Source organism: Meles meles, chromosome 9 (genome assembly GCF_922984935.1).
Source record: "Meles meles chromosome 9, mMelMel3.1 paternal haplotype, whole genome shotgun sequence".
NCBI classification, from domain to species: domain Eukaryota; kingdom Metazoa; phylum Chordata; class Mammalia; order Carnivora; family Mustelidae; genus Meles; species Meles meles.
Genome location: NC_060074.1, coordinates 94594616 through 94616842, shown reverse-complemented (window position 1 = coordinate 94616842; position 22227 = coordinate 94594616). Strand labels below are relative to the sequence as shown.

General features: G+C 38.4%; 1 protein-coding gene across 1 annotated transcript in view; it reads left to right on the top strand.

Annotated features, from left to right (window-relative positions):
- The first annotated feature begins 12188 nt into the window (after positions 1–12188).
- THSD7B (thrombospondin type 1 domain containing 7B) overlaps positions 12189–22227 on the top strand; it is a 568622-nt gene continuing 558583 nt past the window's right edge. The window contains exons 1-2 of the mRNA XM_046018222.1: positions 12189–12201; positions 13091–13901. Of these exons, the coding sequence (XP_045874178.1) occupies positions 12189–12201; positions 13091–13901 (824 nt within the window). The remainder of the gene's footprint in view (positions 12202–13090; positions 13902–22227) is intronic.

Genomic DNA, 22227 nt, shown 5'->3' with positions numbered 1-22227 from the left:
TAAATGTATAAATATATTTAAATCAATTCTGTTTATTGTGGTATTACAGAATATCACATTTACGGGATGTTCCTGGAATATAGAGTTGACAAATCTGTGTTCAAACTTTGAGTCAATGATTACATTACTGCGATTATACTATAATCCACTAATACGTGGCCAATAAAGTACATCTTGCATATCCTGAAGTAAAATCTAGCATAGCACAAGCTATGTTTGAAATGACATAGAAGATCTAAAATTAGAGAGGTGGACCATATGCAGGACGTTTTTTTTATTGGGCTGTGAATTAGTGACATGTTCAGGGCTTGCTCTGAGTTGTTTCATGCCTTTACAACCTTAAACCTTATCACAGTTCCATGCACTTTGATCTCATGTCCTAGGTCTTCGAAATTGCCTTGCTAACACCTAACGGACAGATGGATCTCTGCTATGTGTTTTATATCTGTTTCATTCTTTGTGAACAGGTGGCAGATCTTAGATTTATTCTGATGTGTAGGTGACTTATTATAAGTCAACTTATAAGTTAGACTTATTCTGATTTATACTTTGTGGCCTAGTGTGTTTGTATCCTGAGAGAATGTAAGTGCTAGGCTTTGGATTGAAAGTTGCATTGGACCTTAAAGTTAAAATGATAATTTTATTTCATGTTATTTAAAATCATTAAGGTTAAAAAAATATAGTCAACAACCTCATCTAAGGGAAAAGAGTCACCCATGCAAAATTATATATATATATATATATATACACACACACACACACACACACACACACACACACACACACACATTTTTTCCCCCCTCCAGGAAAAGAATGATGTAGGGAAAGATGTTTGTGAACCATTGCACTCTAGGAATAAATTCTTTGGAATTCAGAATGTATATTTAGAAAGCATTGAGGACTCCTGGAAATAGAAAACTTTAAATTTTATTTAACTCTGCTTTGTCCCCAAATTTATTTAATTTGGCTCATCTCTGCGTACTGATCTCAGAGGATGCAGCTGTTCCAGTGAACACATTTTGGGAATTCCTGAATGATGGTATGTTATCTTCGGCTGGAATCAGATGAAGTGATTACTGCAGGAAAGACCGGAAGGCTGCTCAGTCCTTCTTTGTCCCCAGAAGCTGTTAAAATTCAGCAGTTTTTTTTTTTTTTTAATCATCTGTGTACTAACATTAAGTCTAGCAAATGATAAATGCTACTTTACCATAATTATTTTCATTATGTAAATGTAGACTACCCCCATAACTCAGATGACATTTCCTCAATTCACTTTCATTGTAAATTGGATTCGCACAAAGCACCCTGGGAAATTCCAGCCATGCAGGGGAGGAGGAAGCTAAAAAGGGTTGACACAGGCTTCAGGCCACTGCCTTGTGCTCACTCGACTAGAAAAGGGTAATGAGGATGGATTTTCTCAGTGTGTTTTTGAGCCAAGGGCTTGAATGTCCTATGGGGCTGTCAGCCCTTGGGCTGGTGGGGGATATGTTCATTATTGCTTCTCTGATTCCCTTCAATTATTATATGTCGTGGTGATTATTATAGTGGGTACTCATCTCAGCTAAAACTTTAGGTGTACAAGAAATATAATTTTGTTTAACTTAGTTTGGTTATTTATTTGGAGCTCTTCCAAAGGGCCCCCACTTTTTCTTTGGAAGGTCCACCAAATTCCTTATCTGTTCATACTGGCCATCACCTAGAAGGTCCTTATTCCTGGCAGGCTGGCTGTCCTCTCTAGAATTCTGTGCTGCGTTTTGTCCTTTGTGCTGCTTTCCCACTGTGCTGAGGCCTTGGATCTGCAGAAAGTGATCGGTGGCCATAGCTTTCTCTTCCCGGACATCCCAGGCTGCCATTTCCTCTCTGGAGAAGCAAGATACATGGTCTCTTTGTCTCTGTTACTAACACCAACATCTTTATTCTTATCAGTCTCACTGCAGACAGAAGAAAGGGGCAGGAAGGAAGCTTTTATTTTTGAGCTAGGAGGTATGTGTCAAAGGAAGGCCATTCTTCCCTCAGAAACATCTGGCATAACCTTATGGACAAGACTTCTGGCAACCCAAAAGACAGAATCTTGTTAGGCTATCTGTGCTCGCTCTCAAAAGTGTCGTCAAGGGGCACCTAGGTAGCTCAGTTTTTTAAGTGTCCAACTCTTGATTTCAGTTCAGTTCATGATCTCAGGGTACTGAGATCCAGTCCTGTGTGGGGTTCTGTGCTCAGTGGGGAATCTGCTTAAGATTCTCTCTCCCTCTCCCTTTGCCCCTCCCTGTCCCCCTGTCCCTCCCCGCCCCGACACCCTGACTCTGCACACACGCATGGTCTCTCTTTAAAAAAAAAAAAAAAAAAAAAGTCTTCCCCAAAAAGTGTCTTCCCATCACCTTCTAATTAAAATCTGTGTTTCTGTAAACAAAATGTACTTCTTAAATATGTTTTCCCCTCCCCCAACCCCACACAAAGGTGGGGACTTGGTCTCTGACCCAAACTTGACACCTCAGCATAATAGTCCTACTCAAAGCTTTACTAGGGTTTGAAAACAAAGACATTTTACACAGAATACTTCGGAGTCCAGCCAGGAACCTGCATCCTGGCAGAGTTCTTGGATTTCCTTCTACTCCTTCTACTCCTCTCACTCTTCATGTTCCCCTCCTCAGGCAGAGGAGTGTCCAGATGAACAGTCTTTCAGTGCACTTTCCAGACCCTTCCCTTTTTAGGTCTTTTCTTAGGTGTTAGAGAATGTAATCATATCAACAAACTCTACAGTGATCACATTCACTCTCTTTTCATTTCTTCTGCCAATTTTCCTGAAATTGGAAATTTAAGGCATCTGGGAATTCTGAAAATTAATTTACTTTGCAAGGCTGCTTTGAGGACTGAGTGACATGATTGTTAAAAGTGTTGTGCACAGTGTCTGTCCACAGTGTCTGGGGTACTGCTGTTGCTGTTATTTTACTGAAATTATAACCACGTGATCATTTCATCCCTGGCCACTTTTTAGTTTTGTGAATGGTAGGCTGGGATGATAGGAGCTGATACACAATTCTCTGAGGGGGGAAAAAAAAAAGATTTGAATCCTCTGAGAAATAATGATAATCGTAGTCTTATTTGTTGAGTCATCTTCCTGGGTCAATTAGAATATTTGGATGAGACCTGTGTCCGAGGTCAAAGTTATTTCTGCAGACCTGTGTATTTATGAATGGTACAATTAGCATGCTAATCATGAGAAGACTGGGTACCCCATTCCTCAATGCGGGGGCTTTGTGGAGTCTGGAAAGAAGGGGCCCAGAGAGTTGCAACAAAGAATAATGGACCTTACAAACAGTGTTGTGGAAAACAGTTATTTAAGAATTCTGTTGGGCATCATGCTGAGGATTTCTTCCTTCAAACATATGCTAAGGAAGCACAGAACAGACGTTTTTTGTTTTGCCTTGTTTTTTTTTTTTTTTTTTCCCTCTCATTTGGGCAAAACCATCAATTCATTTGTGTGATGAGTTTCCGGTGGTGACATTATTCCTAGTTCTATTTAGACACAGTTCTGCTTCCTACAATGCCGTTTGCTCCAGCTTCGATAATTGGTGGGAGGCTAACCATATGCCAGGCACTAGGTTAGTGCTGAGAATAGAGTGGTGAGTAGGACCGATCTGTTTCTGCCATCACGAAGTTTAGAATCAAGTGGGAGAGACAAAGTTTAAATTACACAGTTGGATTTGTAATTGCAAGTGTGATGAGTGTTTTGTAGAGGAGTAAAGTAGGGCTGGAGCGTAGAGAAGGGTTCCCTAAGAAAGTGACTTAAGATAGAGTGAGAAGGAATCACTTTGGCAGTAGGGGTGGAGCATGTGATCTGGCTCGAGGAATAGTACCTGTGGCTGCCCAGGTATGGCAGGGAAGTTGGAGAAGTGGAGGAATGGAAAGATGGCCCAAGTGATGACAGAGCGGCGAGCGAATGTGGGTGGCCCAGGTGACCGGAAGTCAAGGGGGTGGGAAGGGGCCAGATCAGGTAGGCACTTTCATGTCATGTTAAAATTCTTTTATTTTGAGAAGAATGGGAAGCTATGGTTGAGCTATAAGCATAGAATGCCGTATAGATGGTATGCTGCAATCAAAGGGGTACAAATTTGAATTTTTAAAAGATATATGTCTATAGTATGGAGAAAGGATCGATGCTGGGGTGCAGTGGGGGTGGGGGCGCACATGCTGGAAGGCCAGTCAAGAGGCTACTCCTCTCTTTTATACAAGAAAGGTGGTGATTTGGGTGAGGGAGGGGACACTGGGATGAAGAAACAAGGACAGATTGGATTGATGTTTAGGAAGCAAAACTGATGGGTGGTTGATTGGATGCTTTTTGTAAGTAGAATCCTTAGGCTCTTTGTTAGACTATATAGGATAAATAGGTATTTCTACTGTTTCTAGATAGAAAATAATACTGCGATTATGCCACGGATCTGCTGTTTCTCAGGTATTTTTTCAAATCTGTAACTTGGAAGTTATTTTTCAGATGACAAGAGTCTCAAGTAGTCTTAAAATTGCTGTTTCAAACCCGAAATAATTATTCCTTTGGGAAGAAAAAATTGGATGAACTAGATGGTTTGTCCACTCAGATGTAGCTTACGTTTTGTTCTCTCTCGCTTGTTCACCACGAATATCTGCTATTAGAGAGGAGATGTCTTGAGAAGCAGATATACTCCTGTAACTATTAGAGAATTGAAATTACTAAGAAAAAAATATCATCTCAAGGATGCTTTAGTGCAATTTTTATCATAGGCAAAATTAATCCTTGAGTTGCTTAATGATAAAAAAAAAAAAAAAAGGATACCACCCTGCCCTTTTGCTTCATGTATTTTTAAAGCCTACTTACGTATCTCAACATTGCTGCTTTTCCAGTGAACTTCTAAGGCAACAGTAAAAAAGACCTCCTTTATCAAGCCCAACATGTATTGATTATTCGCTGTGGAAATAGCACTTTATTCTTTTTTTGGAGGGGGAGGAGCACAACTTAAGAATTTCAGCCTCCTAAGCACCTGTTCCAGTTCGCTTTCTGTGAAGTATAAAGCAAACACATTTCTGGCCCTCCTGAAGTTTAGTCACTGCCTGAGTGGCCAGTAAGCTAAGGGAGAAAGTCCTTCAGAAGAACATCCTGTGGGATCCAGCTTTCCTCTCTTTCTGGCATCCTCTTCCTTGCCTTTTCCACTTAACTGATACCACACAGCTGAGTAAATCATTTTCTTCTGCTTCTCCAGGGAATTTCGAGGGCTTTGCTGAAGCATTTATTGTAAGTAAAGTCAAAGTTGAGTGGAGCCATATTTATGGGATGAGAACACCCCATAAATATCTGTTGACAAGTGTCCCAGCCCCAGGAGTTCTGGAGCCATATCCGAGCCATGCCATTGAGCTGAGACCAACGCAGGGGAGTAGGGCTTCAGGCAAGAGAGGAGTGGCTTTGCCCTGAGCCCCTCACACCAGCTGTGCCCAGAAAAGACCCTCTTCTAAATATAGTATATCTAATGGGCATTGCAAGGCTTCATTTGTTCAAGAGATATGGCTGCTAAAAGTAGCTGAACTGCAGTTGTTGTGAAAAAAAGGCATGGAGTAGATAGAACTGGAGAGGCCAGTGTCAGGGCTCCTGAGCTGTTTACCTTGGTTTATTTTTATTTATTTATTTATTTTTAGACAGAGTGGTGTTGGGGTGGGTGGTAGGAGGGAAGGAGGGGGTGAGAGAGAATCTTAAGCAAACTCAACATCCAGTGCGGAGCCCGACGCAGGGCTGATCTCACGCCCCTGAGATCATGACCTGAGCCCAAATCAAGAGTTGGACGCTTAACCGACTGAGCCATCCAGGTGCCCTCAGGAATTGTTTACCTGGAGCATGTTCTTTAACCTCATGCTCTGATGGTCTCTTCTAGCAAAGCAGACCAGTATCACCAATGTACGTGTGGTACTGGGAAAATGGTAGGTGTTCGAAACAGTGTTACTACTATTACTTGTTATAGTTACTCTAGGGATAGAGAATTCCTTATCAGTGCCAGGGCTTCACTTGTGCTCTAATCCCTTGGACTTTGTTGGTTCTTCTTCTTTTTTTTTTTTTTAAGATTTTATTTATTTGTCAGAAAAAGAGAGAGAGAGAGAGAGAGAGAGAGAGAGATCACACAACCAAGGAGAGCAACGGGCAGAGGGAAAAGCAGGCTCCAGAGCCTGATGTGGGACTCCATCCCAGGATCCTGGGATCATGACTCAAGCCTAAGGCAGATGCTCAACTGACTGAGCTACCCAGGTGTCCCCTCTGTTATTTCTTTATGTTTTTGAACAGTAGCTTAGACTGTGTTCTCAAGCATGCAAAGGCAGAAAGGATTCCATTTCACATAATACATTGTGAAGGGCCCCTGGGAAGAACTCCAGGTGCAGGAGACTGAAAACTCTCAACATTCACAGGACGCTCGTTGTTTGTGTTTTACTGTCTTTATGTAATTTCTACTTATTTTTATGTTTTTCCTCCTTTCCCTCCCACACGTCTTGGGTCACAACCATTTACAGAGCCCTTAGATTTCCCTTTCAGTCTTAGGACGTTACAACAGAAGCCAGCATGATATAGTGCACAGAGACTGGACGGGGTGTCTGGAATGGAACTGTCCATCCCCTTTCTGCTCCAAATGACTGTGTGACCTTGGGCAACTCATTGGGTTTGTCTGGACTTCGTTTCCTCCTCCAAAAGCCATCGGCTGTCACATTACCTTTCTCTTCCCACGTTTGAGGCAGTTAGCAGGCCATAGTTTAAGTGATCGGAGAGGACCCACTTTATGTCAGAATGCGGTTGAAGAATATGAGGTTTGAGATTTCCTTTTAGGCTTCAGAATTTTTAGAAAGTAGAATTCAAACCAGAAATATTGATAAACAATTTTTAAAAGGTGGCTTTCTGTCTCTGTGGTGTTTGCATTAGCTGATGAGTCTTTCAGATATATTTGCAATCTGCTTTGCTGTCAAGCTACTTTTAGTGGATGTTCTAGCCACTGGCAACTAATAATTTGTAATCATAAATGATAAGTAACAGAGGCACTCTGCTTTTCAGTCAGAGACATCTGTCCACAAAGATGAAATGGACTTAGAACGTGCTGTTAGGTGTCAAACAAAAACACAATTGTCCAGAAAGAGCCTGGAATGTTAGTAACAATGCTTTATGCTTTCTGGAAGTATAAATATTCAGTCTGAATGCTCCGCGGTGTCCTCGCGTGGACTCATAAACTGTCTTCAAAAGTAAATCTTTGTACCTTTGAAAATGAAGTTACATTTGGTAGCTCTGAACTGTTGCTGTTAAAATTTTCTAATGAGAATTATTGGAATACTTTAGCACAAATATCTTTCTGACCACAGATATGTTTTGAAAATAGTTTTAGTTTTAATATAGGATTTTTTTTGGTTCCTGTAAAAAGTGCAATAGACTTTTTAAAATAAAATACGTTATGGTTTTAATTTTTTCTCATTTGAAATTTTTTCCATGTTTTTCCATTTTCCATGTGTTTCTCTTGATATCCAGTGCATAACTCAGTTATATATATATAGTAATATAGTTATATATATATACACACACATATATATGTATATATATAAAATGAACAGGTTTTCTCTGTAAATTTGGGACATGCTGCATGGCTTTGAGCATTCTCTTCTAGTAGGAGTAATTAATTAAGACTATAAATTAAAAAATGCAGACTTGAAAACGGCCATCTCTTCTGGCTTCTAGATGTGTCCCTGCCTTCAGTGGTCCCTCTTGGTTTCTGGTTTGCTGCTTTAGGTCTAATGAGCTCTGGGAACCAAAACATTCAGTGTTCAACTGTGTACCAAGTAAGTCTAGGTAGGCCTGCAGAATAGAGCAGATGTCCTCGTCAGGAGGAAACTGGCATTACATTGAGCACACAGCTATTGTAAGAGATACTTGGTGCCTTGTTTGTTTTTATATTTCCAGACTCTTATACACTACTTGTTAAATAGCAGCTGATGAGTAATTGTTATTTTAGTGAATGAATGCTCAGATGCCACTCTTTTCTCATTCCTTGGGTTCTTTGATTTATTTTAGAAAGCATGATTTCTTAGATATTTGTCCACTGTGCGAGGGAAGCATTACTTTAATTACTCCACGCTAGACGAGAAGGCTTTTTAAGAAGTGAAAGCTACTACATAAATTTCAAGCTATTTCTTGGAGGTGAGATACCTTACCAGTACCAATGTTGTTTTATTTCACATTTTGTAATGTTGAGGTTTATGAGTGCTTTGGTATAGTAATTATTCACAGATAATTTGGTTAAGATATTAAAGCTTTGCATTGACATTCCTTTCATGCCTCAACCCCATTACCCAAGTTAAAAATAAAGCAATGTCATGATAATAAAAGCTGTGGTTGAAAAAAAATGCACAGTAAAATAAACATCTTTTCCTATTGCATGAATGGTATTAAGTCAGGGTTGCTGCCTCAAACGGTGGCAAATGCTGCGCAAAAACCAGAATGTGTTTGTTCTCTCTGACCACTTAAGTTCCCTTTTTCCTTCGTTGTAGGCATTTTAGAGAATAGCACACCTAAAATTCAGGCACCCAGCAGGTCCTCTTCAATATGATTATTTAGATTGGGAGATATATTCATCTCAACTAATCCACTTAAGGGTAACTTAATTAAGAGAATAAAACGTGCCAGCACTTTTCTGCTTCTGGGGGAATATTACATTACAGCATCCACATATTTGCGCTTTCTGCAAAAACACAGGCAGGGAAAAAAAAAAAAGGAAATCATAGCGTCTTAAATGTGAATGTGATCCAAGGATTCATCCATGCCACCCTTTTGCATCCAAAGATTTTACTTCTAAACCAAAATGTTAACGTGTTAATGAAAACTGATGTGATTTAAAATATTTAGTGTTCATTCCAATGCAACTGTGTTTATCGCACAGAAAAGGTAGTGACTTGCAGGTGGATGGTGTTTTTATATAATGTTGGTCCAGGTAAACAAGTACTGAATTATTATATCTATTATACCACTGAAGTATTTTCTGAGAATGTAACACAGCATGGGTTTTAGTTTAAATGCATATTATGTCTAATTAAACTTTTAATCCTTTACTGGTTCTAATTTTTGTTTTATTTGTATTACTTGGGACCTGTTTTCAATTAAGAAATACCAAATATGGGGCACCTGGGTGGCTCAGTTAAGCGTCTGCCTTTGACTCGGGTCATGATCCCAGGGTCCTGGTATTGAGCCCCAAATCAGGCTCCCTGATCAGTGGGGAGTCTTCTTCTCCCTCTCCTTCTGCCTCTTTCCCTGCTTGTGCTCAATCTCTCTCTGTCAGATAAAGAAACACAATCTTAAAAAGGATTGGTGTTTAAAAGCATGGGTTTCCTATATGTTTTTTTAGATTATTTATCTCAGATATATATTGTGACTATAATCACATTTTTTGTATGTGGAAAGTTTAAAGGTGATAATCATTTTCTCCATGCAACTGCTCAAAACTTTAATCTGTTCTATTTCTGAGCTTGGACAAGGGAAACAAGATTTCTCAAACTGTAGTTCACATTTTACTTCAATATGGGTGTTTTCTGAAATGGCAAAATCCCTCAGGGCTATGTGATTTTCACTAGTGTGTATGTTTAAAGTTCATAGGCAAACTCAATTGAATAAATCATGGAACACATTTTTTTCTGTGTGCCCGAGAAATGCAAATTATTATAGTATTATAGGTTAATTGCTGAGAGTTCTGGTCTCCATCTTGTATATCTTGGTTGCAGTTTGTTTTTCATTTATTCCAAGTGTACACAATTCACTTTGTATTTGCTTGTTACTTACATGTTGTTCAGTTGTCTGCAAAGTTTGCTTTTAACATGAGGAGAAACTATTCTCCCCTGACTGTGCCTTCCTAAATGTACTGACTAATGCTTATCAGCATTTCTAGGGCTAGGAGGGGGAGATCGTTGCTCACATACTACCTTGATTACTTGTACATTTTCAAAGGAACATATCAGAGGGATCATAGCTAAGCTAAGAAACAGATCTGCCTTGTGATGTTAGGATTGCATATACTAATGCACACCCTGGAAAAGACTCTTTTCAAATGCAGGGCAAGAGCCTATGATTAGAGTCTCACAGATCTGGAGTCCCACTCTAGTCTGCCCCGTACTAGCTGTGTAACCTTGGATGTGCTTTATAACTTCTCTGAGCTTCATTTCCCCAACTGATGAAATAAGCATTCTAGCCCCATGTCAGAGGACTGTTGTAGGAATAGGAAGGAACTGGGCAAATCACTAGGGGTATATGACAAACCAACTCTCAGTTTGTTTGCTTTTTTAATGTCTTGATTTGCCTTGATTTGTAATGTGGTGTAAATACTCTCATCATGGTTGATTTCAAAGTATGAATGATTTAACAACCACCTGGTAAAATTCTTGAATATGTAACAGTCCTCTAATACTATCCAAGCCTAGCACAGCACTGCTAGCCCTTAACAAATGGTGATAATTACTTCTTAATAGTTATATTTTGTCTTCCCTTGATCTAAGAAAATATTTGCTGTTTGATGCATTTCTATATAGACAATGTGAAGGCTAAGTGAAGGACAGTAACGTGTAAGGTTTAAAATATTAATGATTTCAAATAATGAAAAAATAGCCACCTTAACAATTTTGAAAGCAGCTGAAAAACTTACAAGAAGGAAACATTTTAATAAGAAAATGTGTTAGTAAAATGCTTTAAAAGTAAGAATAAAGATCACTTTGTAAGATGTTCTAGATGAATTAAATTTAATACCAGCTTTTTCAGAATGGTTAGAAATGGTTTGATTTCTCTGGTCTTTCTTTCTTTACACAAAAAGTCCTAAGGGGAAAATTGTGTGTATTTGATACGTTAACAAATAAAGATACGCAGACAGCCATTATTTAGAAACCTAGTACTTTCAATATGAGCTTCTTTCAATTTCATCCAGTAGATGTTTTATGTTATTCAAAACTGGTTTTAGATTTTTCAAGTTTTCTACAAGGATGTATTTTTGGAAGTATTTCTTTACTGAGTAACCATGGCGATTTTTTTTTTTTTTTTTACAACAATGAAAATTTGCATGTGTAGTCTGACATGATGGACAAGGGATGGCATACTTGAACTGAGAATGCTCCAGAATATCTGGACACATGAAGTCTGTAAATGACTTTCATGTAGCAATGAACATCTCAATTAACAATGCACAAAATTGTGGGTGATCGAGGAGAAAATTACCAGAATTGTGGGCAGTTGATGAAATCAGCTTGTGCTGAGAGTACAATTTTTTATGTGCATTTACTGTGCCCAGGAGCAGTCAGTACTGGGACACTGCGCCTGGACAATGTGTGGGTAAAGTCAAGGGCTTTTCTTCTTTCTCTCTTTTTTAAGATTTTATTTATTTATTTGACACACAGAGAGAGAGAGAGAGAGACAGTGAGAGAGGGAACACAAGCAAGGGGAGTGGGAGAGGGAGAAGCAGGCTTCCCACTGAGCAGGGAGCCTGATGCAGGGCTCAATCCCAGGAGAGGAAGGCAGACGCTCAACGACAGCCACCCAGGTGTCAAAGGCATTTCTATGGGTAAAAGATGACTTACTTCAATGAAACTCCTCTGTCTACTTCAGCAAGAAGAGACTCCAGGATGGGGACACTGAAAGGACATGAGGGTGTTTTCTATGTTAGTCTCACTCATAAAGTGACAGAAACCATTGGCAAGTAGGTCTACATATCCAGACAAGGCTGTGAGGAAGAACGCTTGTCCTGCGCTTTAAAAGTGAGAGATCTTCACTGCAGCATATTGGCCACAACTTCAGATACCTGTATCTCTGGGGATGTATATGTCTCTTCCGAAGTGGGATGTACTTCATACACATTTCCTGTTCCTAGAGATGGATGTGCATGAAAACACATTTCATGAAGTTTTGGGTTTTTGATCAGGTTTGGGGGAAGAGAGAAAGACTGCACCTTCTTTCTCTTACCTAGGTAAATTAAAATATTTCTCAGGCTGTGAATTGCCTTTATTATCACAACCTAGTGCAGGGGCAAAGGTTACATGGTTAAGCTGGTAAAGTTTTCTCAGGTTCATGTTACAATTAAGTAAAATGAAAGAGAGGAAAGTATTCTTTTCCCATTGACACAAAATGTGATACCTTGCCATCCTTATGAAACGTTGTATTGTCAGCCTTCTGGATGAGGTTGCCGGGTATGTCTATGGATTAGTTGCAAAACTGTGAACATCAATGGATGTTCTTTTATCTGTCCCTTTCTTTGTGGGACTCTTTCCCATGAAAACATATTCATTAATTAAAAGGTTTGGTGTATTACAAACTAATGTTGGAAGCTTGACCCAGAGTTAATACCTACGAGAAATCAAAGTGGGTATATTTCAGGGGTCAGAGGGGCAGAATTTCCATAGGCAGTTCAGTGGTGCTGCTGCTGCTTTTAGTATATCCTTTCCCATCAGATATTTTCTTTTTCATGCAATTCACTCTGCAAGCAAAATCCCAAAGCGGGGACACCTGTTTAGCAAATGAAAGTATATTTAAGATACTTTGTCAGGTCATTTTTTAAAAAACATAGTTCTCTTCTGAACCACCTGCTGTATTGAGCTGAAGGCTTAGAAACATGAAAAATCCCACTTTATTAAAATCCTGGGCTTAGGGCTTTTCTTTTAGGTTGAAACATTGAAAGTAGGAAGTACTAATTTTGAGTTAGATATATAGGTTTTAAAACATAATGATTACAATGATACCAGTGATTTATTAAGTGTGTGTTGGCACCACATTGTACCACTGATCCTCAGAACAGCTCTCCAAGTTAGTGCTTTTATTGTCTCTTAGGTCGTTAAGGAAACGGAGGCTTAGAAAGTGGAAGTAACAGGTCCAAGTTGACATTGCTGGTTAGAGACCGAGTGGGGATTGTAACAAAGGCAAACTGATGCCGCGTCCACACTCTTAACAACCAGATTATATTGTCCACTCAAATCCGTAATTTCATACTGGTCGTGTTGGAAGTGTTCAAATGGACCCATCTTTGTGTGGATGGCGGCATGGAACCTCTGAGTAATTGACGCCCTTGTCTTTCGCCCGTAGGCCCCTGGGGAAGGTGTTCGGGCGACTGTGGACCGGGAGGAGTGCAGAGTCGCGCGCTGTGGTGTTTCCACGTGGAAGGGTGGACGAGTGCCCTATCTAACTGCGACGAGAACAACAGGCCTCCCAAGGAAAGAAGCTGCTTCCGGGTGTGTGACTGGCACAGCGACCTCTTCCAGTGGGAGGTCTCCGACTGGCACCGTTGCGTGCTCGTGCCCGCCAGCGCCGGCCCAGCCCCGCCTCGGACCGCGGAGTGCGTGACGGCGCAGCACGGGCTGCAGGACCGCACGGTGCGCTGCGTTCAGAAGTTGAACAGAACCAGGGTCGCAAATGAAATATGTGAACACTTTGCCCCTCAGCCCCCCACGGAACAAGCTTGCCTCATTCCCTGCCCCCGGGACTGTATCGTGTCGGAGTTCTCACCGTGGTCCGAGTGCCGCAAGGGCTGTGAGAAGCAACTGCAACACAGGACGCGGGCGGCCATCGCTCCCCCTCTCTATGGCGGGTCTCAGTGCCCCAACCTGACCGAGTCGAGAGCCTGTGACACTCCCATTTCCTGTCCTCTCGGCGAAGAGGAATATACTTTCAGCCTTAAAGTAGGACCATGGAGTAAATGTAGACTGCCTCATCTTAAAGAAATTAACCTAAGCGGAAGAGCTGTTCTGGATTTTAGCTCTGATTCAAAGGAGCGAGTCACCCTTCGACATCAAAGTCACAAGCCCCATCACCTCTCCAAGCCCCGGGACTTAGACATAGGTTATCAAACCCGGCAGGTCTGGTGCACCAGAAGTGACGGAAACAATGCCATGTTAAGGTAAAGAGGTCTTCGGTGTTTTCATCTTCGATTCACCTAGATATTTTACAACGTAATTTCATAAGGTTTCTGTATGAATCCCTATGGAGGGAACATTATAACCAGGTTGGGATTTGGATTTTTAGAAGTTTCATCGGAGAAGTTTTCAGTTTCGATTATGACTGTTTCAGAGTATAGACCAGGCAGGGCTCTGAATTCTTCCGTAGTTACTAGGGCAACTATATAGGATATATTACCACGGTTTATCAAAATATCACCCAATTAAAATAGTTTTCTACTGTTACTACAGTAATAAAAGACTGAGCCCTTCTTTATAACAGTAGAAATTCCAATTGACTCTCAAACTTGGTATATAAATTGGGCAAACATTTATCATTTTCACAACTTTAATTTTTTCAAAATTTGTTTTTGTTTACTTTTGTTTTCATGTTTAAGAAGGTTCTCTAACATTTTAGTTGTAGATTTTGTTATCGTACTAATAATGGCAGAAAGTTAATCCATTAACTTAATGGCATTAAGTAATAATTATTATTTAATAAGTATACATTATTACTTCTTAAGTAATAATGGCAGTAAGTTAATCCATCCAAATGAATGCTTTCTGTGGCATTGATTTGAAAAAAAAATATTACCTTGCACAGTAATAAACAGAATTACAAATCTGTAAAGGAAGTGGACTACAATTTTTAAAAGGAATAGTTTAGGCTTAAAAATTATTTGTAACTGTTTTACTTTAAATTCTAGTACCAAAAAAATCATGACATAAATATAAACACATAAGTTGTGTTTAATTTTCCCCAGAAGGTCTTAAATGGAATCACTGGTATATTACCAAGTTTTTTCCAAATTTAAATGCCTTTCACTAGTGCTTTAAATTACTAAACAGTGAAACGCTCATCCCTAGAATTAATCATTATCATCAGTTACTGTTTTCTTGGAATCCACAGCTGGCTGGGAGATGCTCAAAAGACTACCTTTGCTATTGAAGAACAAAGTAATGTGGTGATTTTGTTTTGTTTTGTTTTGTTTTTTTCTTTTGACTTCACAAATGAGCGTATTTTGTCTTTGCTGCTTCATTCTGATTTATGCCATATGCAATTGGCAAGTCCATTGAAAAGTGCTTTTCTGCCTTTTATTGCCTGCCCCTGTGAAGCCCAAAAGATTAAGCAGATGATTTGGGTGATTATTGTTTGAATGTGTGTGTGGGATTCTGTAGACACTGTTTTCTTAATATTCCAGAGAATGTTTTCATTTTTAGGCTGCTTGTTTTTGCTGTGTTTTGTTTTGTTTTTTTAATTCAGAGACTTTATTTTTTAGAGTGGTTTTAGATTTACAGAAAAATTTAGTGGAAAATACAGTTTCCATATATCTTATCATCACTCCGCTCCACACAAACAGTTTCATACATCTTGCATCAGTGTAGTGTATTTGCTACAATTCATGAGCCATGTCAATATGTGCTTTAGTCCATAGTCTACATTAGAATTCACTGTATTGCACATTCTGTGGGTTTGGACAAATGTATAATGATATGTATCCACTGTTACTGTGTCATACCGAATAGTTTCACTGCCCCCAAATCCGCTCCACCTGTTGATCCCACCTTTCCTTTCCCCAGTTCTGTTCCCTGACATTCAATGATCTTTTTACTGGTTGCATAGTTTTATCTTTTTCAGAGTGTTTTATAGTTGGGATGATACAGTAGTTAGTCTTTTTCTTATTGGCTTCTTTGGCTTAGCGATATGTATTTGAAGTTCCTCCATGTATATCCATGGCTTGATAACTCAGTTCTTTTTATCACTGAATAGTGTTTGTTGGTTTACAAACTACCCCCACCTCATATACACAGGGCAAGAAGAGACCAAAGAAAGAGGCAAACCACTCCAGATTGGTAGTGGAATTTTAATAAGCAAGAGAACTTACTTATGAGGCTTGTTTTAGGTGGCTGCAAAAATGAGTAGATCTTTGAACCCACCTGCCAAATCTTAAAAGTTTATATAGAGGCCTTAGATGGGTCCAGTCACGTATTACACCAACCCCGCCCCAATGGTTTCAAAACATTACTCCCTTGAGGCTACGTTCTTAGAGAAGTTCCCACTGTGTACAGAGCATATATTCCCAGGACAATGGAGGGAGTGAGGAGCCTCCAGTTGCCCAGGTCCAGACCAAGGGTCAACTAGAAGTCACACCCTCTTGAATACCTCCTCTAACAGTATTTTGTTGCATGGCTATATCACAATTTGTTACCCATTTACCTATTGAAGGACATCTTGGTTGCTTCCAAGTTCTGGCAGTTATCAAGTTTCTATAAACATTCATCTCCAGATTTTTATGTGAACATATGTTTGCAACTCATTTGGAAAAATACCAGTGGGCACATTCCTGTATTTTATGGTAAGAGTTTGTTTAGTTTTGTAAGAAACTGACAAACTGTCTTCCAAAGTGGCTGTATCATTTTGCATTCCTACCAGCAATAAGTGGGAGTTCCCATTGCTTCATATTCTTGCCAGCATTTGCTATTGTCAGTGTTTTGGATCTTAGCCATTTTTAAATAGGTGTGTAGTGGTATCTTGTTTTAATTTGCAATTCCTTAATCACATATGATGTTCAGCATCTTTTCATATGCTTACTTACCATCTGTTTATCTTCTTGGTGAGGTATCCAGATATTTTGCCAATTTTTTGAGTGGTTTTCTTATGGTTGAGTTTTGCAAATTCTTTGTATATTTTGGATACCAGTCCTTTATCAGATATGTGTTTGAAAATATTTCCTTCCAACTGATGGCCTTGTGTGTCTCAAAAGTGTCTTTCACAGAGAAGTTTGTTTGTTTGCTTTTCTAAATCTTAATGAAGTCCAATTTATCAGTGTTTCTTTCATGGACTGTTCTTTGGTGTTCCATCTAAAACAACAACAGTAAGTTCTCTAAACCTAAGATCAACTAGATTTCCTCCTATTTTGTTTTCTAGGAGTTTTATAGTTTCATATTTTACTTTTAGGTCTATGATCCAGTCTAATTTTTGTGAAAGACTAAGGTCAATGTCTGAATTCATTTTTTTTAAACATGTGGATATTCAGTTGTTTTAGGATCATTTGTTAAAAAGACTCTACTTTCTCTATCGAATTGCCTTTGCTCCTTTATCAAAGGTTATTTGTTTTTATGTGGATCTATTTCTGGGCTCTCTGTCTTTATTCCACTATCTATTTATCTATTTGCCAGTAAAACAATGTGTTAAATACTGAAGCATTAAAGTAAGTCTTGAAGCTGAGTAGTGTCAGTCCTTTGAATTGTTCTTTTTTTAATGTTGTATTGACTGTTCTGGGTCTTTTGTTTTTCCATATAAACTTCAGAATCAGTTTTTTCGATATCTACAAAATAATTTGCTGAGATTTTAGTGTATGGAGCAATTTGCAAAGAAATAACATCTTGATAATATTGAGTCTTCCTCTCCATGTACCTGGAATATTTCTCCATTTATGTACATCTTTGATTTCTTCATCAGAGTTCTTTACTTTTTGTCGTGTAACTCTTATACATATTTTTTAGATTGACACTTATGTAATTCATATATTTTGGTGCTAATACAAACGTATTGAGTTTTTAATTTCAAATTCTAATTTTTCATTGCTAGTATACAAGAAAGCAAATGACTTTTATATACCTTGTATTCTGTTATAATCACTAGTTCCAGTACTATGCGTTATTATTGTTGATAAAGATTCTTTGGGATTCTCTATGTAGGCAAGCATATCATTTGCAGGCAAAAGAAGTTTTATTTCCTCCTTTCCAATCTGTAGTCCTTTCATTTCCTTTTCTTGTCTTATTGTATTATCTAAGACTTTCAGTATGATGTCAAATAGGATTGATGAAGATGGACATCCTTGCTTCATTCCTGATCTTAGCAAGAAAGCGTCTGGTTTCTCACAATTAAGAATGATGCTAAATGTAGGGGTTTTTTTGGGTGGATATTCTCTTTTTTAAAAAACATTTTTTATTTGAGAGAGAACAAGAGCATATGCATGAGTGCAAGCAGGGAGAGGGGTGGAGGGAGAGAAACTCAAGCAGAACCTGTTTGGGGTGGGGGGGGGCAGTTAATCTCATGACCCTGAGATCATGACCTGACTGAAATCAAGAGTTGGATACTCAATCAACTGAGCCACCTAGGCACCCCATGAACATTCTTTATCATGTTGAAGAACTCCCCCTCTATTCCTAGTTTGCTGAGCATTTTTGTCATGCATTGGTTTTGGTTTTTGTTAAGTGCTTTTTCTGTGTGTATAGATATGATGATGTAATTTTACTTCAGTCCGTAGATATGTTAGATTGTGTTAGTTGATTTTTTTTTTTAATATTTTATTTATTTATTTGACAGAGAGAGATGTCACAAGTAGGCAGAGAGGCAGGCCGAGAGAGGGAGAAACAGGCTCCCCACTGAGCAGAGAGCCCGATGCGGGGCCTGATCCCAGGACCCTGAGATCATGACCTGAGCCGAAGGCAGAGACTTAAACCACTGAGCCACCCAGGCACCCCATGTTAGTTGATTTTTGAATGTTGAACCAGCTTTGCATACGGTTATGATGTAGTATTTTTTTTTTAATGTATTGTTGGGTTTTATTTGCTAATATTTTGTCAATACATTTTTGCATATATGGGAATATTAGTCTTAGTTTTCCTTTCTCAGGTCCTTGTATGGTTTTTGGTAATAGTGTAATGCTGGCCTCATGAATGAATTGGGAAATGTATATTCTGCTTTGATTTTCTGAAATAAATTACAGCAAATTAATGTAGTTTTTTCTTGACTGTTTTGTAGAATTCACAGTTGACCCATTGGGACCTGGTGTTTTCTGTTTTGGCAGGTTATTAATTATTGATTCAATTTCTTTAATAGAAATACACCCACTTCTATTATAGATTTTTCTTTTTTCTTTTTTTTTCTATAGATTTTTCTTTGTGTGAGTTTTAGCAGGTTGCGTATTTCAAGGAATTGATCCATTCACCTAATTTATCAAATTTGTCAGCATAGATTTGTTCATAATATTCCTTTATTATCCTTTTAATGTCCATGAGATCATTTTTGATGACCTCTCTTTCATTACTGATATTAGTACTTTGTGTCTTCTTCTTCTTTTTTTTTTTTTTTTTAAATTTAGTTAACCTGGCTAGAGGTTTACTGATTGTTTTTGAGAACCAGCTTCTGGTTTCAGATATTTTTCTACTGATTTTATGTTTTCAGTTTTATTGATCTCAGTTCTAATTTTTATTATTTTCAGTTTTCCTACTTTGGATTTAATTTGCTCTTCTTTTTCTAGTTTTCTAAGGCAGCTTAGGTGATTGTTTTTAGATATTTTCTTTTTTCTCTACTATGTGAATTCAGTGCCATAAATTTCTTTCTAATCATTGCTTTCACTACATCCCACACATTTTAATTAGTTGCATTTTTATTTTCATTTAATTCCAAATATTGTTAAACTTCTCCTGTGACTTCTTTGACCCATGCATTATTTCAAAGGGTGGTGTTTAATCTCCCAAGTATTTGGGGATTCTCCAGCCATATTTCTGTTATTGATCTTTATTTTAATTTTGTTGTGACCTAAGAGTATACTTTATATGATTTCTGTTCTTTTAAATTTGTAAAGTGTATTTTATGGCCTGAAAATGTGGTCTGTCTTGGTGAATGTTCTGTATAATGTGGAGAACAATGTGTATTCTGTTATTGTTGGGTGGGGTATTCTGTAAGTGTCAATTATATCCCATTGATTGATGGTGCTGTTTGGTTCAACTGTGTCCGTACTGATTTTCTGCCTGCTGGATCTGTCCATTACTGATTGAGGGCTGTTTAAGTCTCCAACTATAATAGGGAATTCATCTATTTTTCTTTGCAGTTCCATCAGTTTTTGCCTCACATATTTTGATGCTCTTAGGTTCATACACATCAAGGATTGGTATATATTCTTGGAGAATTAACCACTTTGTTGTTATGTAATATCTCTCTATATCCCTGTTTTTCTTTTTTTTTTTAATCTTTTATTTGTGATTTTATTTTATATTTTTTTCATTGTTCCAAGTTTCATTGTTTATGCACCACACACAGTGCTCCATGCAATAAGTGCCTTCCTTAATACCCACCACCAGGCTCACCCAACTCCCCTCCCCTCACCCCTCCAAAACCCTCAGTTTGTTTGTTTGTTTGTTTGTTTTTTTAAGATTTTTATTTATTTATTTGGCAGACAGAGATCACAAGTAGGCAGAGAGGCAGGCAGAGAGAGAGAGGAGGAAGCAGGCTGTCCGCAGAGCAGAGAGCCCGATGTGGGGCTCGATCCCAGAACCCTGGGATCATGACCTGAGCGAAAGGCAGAGGCTTTAACCCGCTGAGCCACCCAGGCGCCCCCCTCAGTTTGTTTCTCAGAGTCCTCAGTCTCTCATGGTTTGTCTCCCCCTCTGATTTCCCCCAACTCACTTCTCTCCCTCTCCCAGTGTCATCCTAACTGTTTTTCTTGTTCTGAATTCTGATTTGTCTGGAATTAATATAACGACTCAAACTTTCTTTTGATTACTTTTAGCATGGCATTTCTTTCTCTGTCTCCTTACATTTTAATCTACTTGTGTCTTTAAAGTGGGTTTCATGTAGATAATATACAGTTGGGTCTGTATATTTATCCACTCTGACATTTTCAGTCTTTTAGTTGGTATGTTTGTATCATTGACATTTAAAATTATTATTTATGTAATTGGATTAATATCTATTACATTTATTGTTTACTCTTTATTGCCCTGTTCTTTGTTTCTGTTTTTACTTTTGGTTTTTTATCTCTGATTGCAATTGAACATTTTATATTATGCCATTTTGTCTCTGCTTATAACATATCAATTATAATCTCTTTTCCTTACCTTTTTCAATGGTCACCCTAGAGTTTGCAAGTAAATTTACAACTAATCCAATTCCACTTTCAAATAAAACTGTACTATTTCACACATAGTACAAGTATCTTGTAACAGAATATTCCCAATCCCTTATTCCCATCCCTTATAACTCTGCTGCCATTAATTTCTCCTACCCATAACCCACAATTACTCAGTACATTGTTATTATAATTTTGAACAAACTGTTATCTCTTAGATTATTATGAGTGTTGTGAGTGTTATGAGTGAGAAAAAATAAAATATTTTACCTTCAGTTATTCCTTCTTCAACAGTCCTTCTTTATTTATGTAGTTCCAAGTTTCTGACCAGAACCATTTTCTTCTCTCTAAAGAATTTCTTTCTCACATTTCTTTCAAGGCAGTTCTATTAATGGCACATTTCCTAAATTTTTGTTTGAGAAAGTCTTTATGTCTCTACTTTTAAAAGTTAATTTCACTGGATATAGAATTTAGGGTTGGTGGGTATTTTTCTTTTCTTTTTTTTTTCTTTTTTAATCAGCAGTGCTTTTATTTAGGCAAATGCTAATGATGATGAACTATTAGGTTTAGAATCCTCCTTTGCATTGAGATTTTGATCCAGGATCTTCAGTTGTGAAATTGTTACCCATTTGATCATGTGACATTTTTTTAACCTGATTGATTGATTGATTGATTGATTTAGTTAGTTAGTTCAATTAGCCAGCATATAGTACATCATTAGTTTGTGATGTAGTGTCCAAGGATTCATTAGTTGCATATAACATGGTGTGGGTGTTTTTCTGCCAACACTCTACTCTGTTTTTGTATGAATAGGTTTTTGTTTGTTTGTTTTGTTTACTATTAACACGCTAGCTTTTTTTTTTTAAAGATTTTATTTTTTTATTTGACAGACAGAGATCACAAGCAGGCAGAGAGGCAGACAGAGAGGGAGGGGGGAAGCAGGCTCCCTGCTGAACAGAGAGCCTGATGCAGGGCTGGATCCCAGGACCCTGAGATCATGACCTGAGCCTAAGGCAGAGGCTTAACCCGCTGAGCCACCCAGGTGCCCCACATGAATAGTTTTTAAAAAGACATTTGATGTAGGGGTGCCTGGGTGGCTTAGTCCTGAGGCCCACTGCCTTTGGCTGAAGTCATGAATCCAGGGTCCTGGGATCCAGTCCAGCATTGGGCTACCTGCTCCGCTTGGCAGGGAGTCTGCTTCTCTGTCTTCCTCTGCCTGCTGTTCCTCCTACCTGTGTTAGCTCTCTGTCAAATAAATAAATAAAATCCTTAAAAAGAAAGAAAGAAAGAAAGAAATTTGATGTAATTCTTATCCTTGCTCCCCTATAGCTAAGGTGTTTCTTCTTCCCACTTCAACCCCCTATTGCCAGCTTTTTTCAAGATATTCTCTTTGTCTTTGATTTTCTGTTTTAAATATTGTATGTCCTGG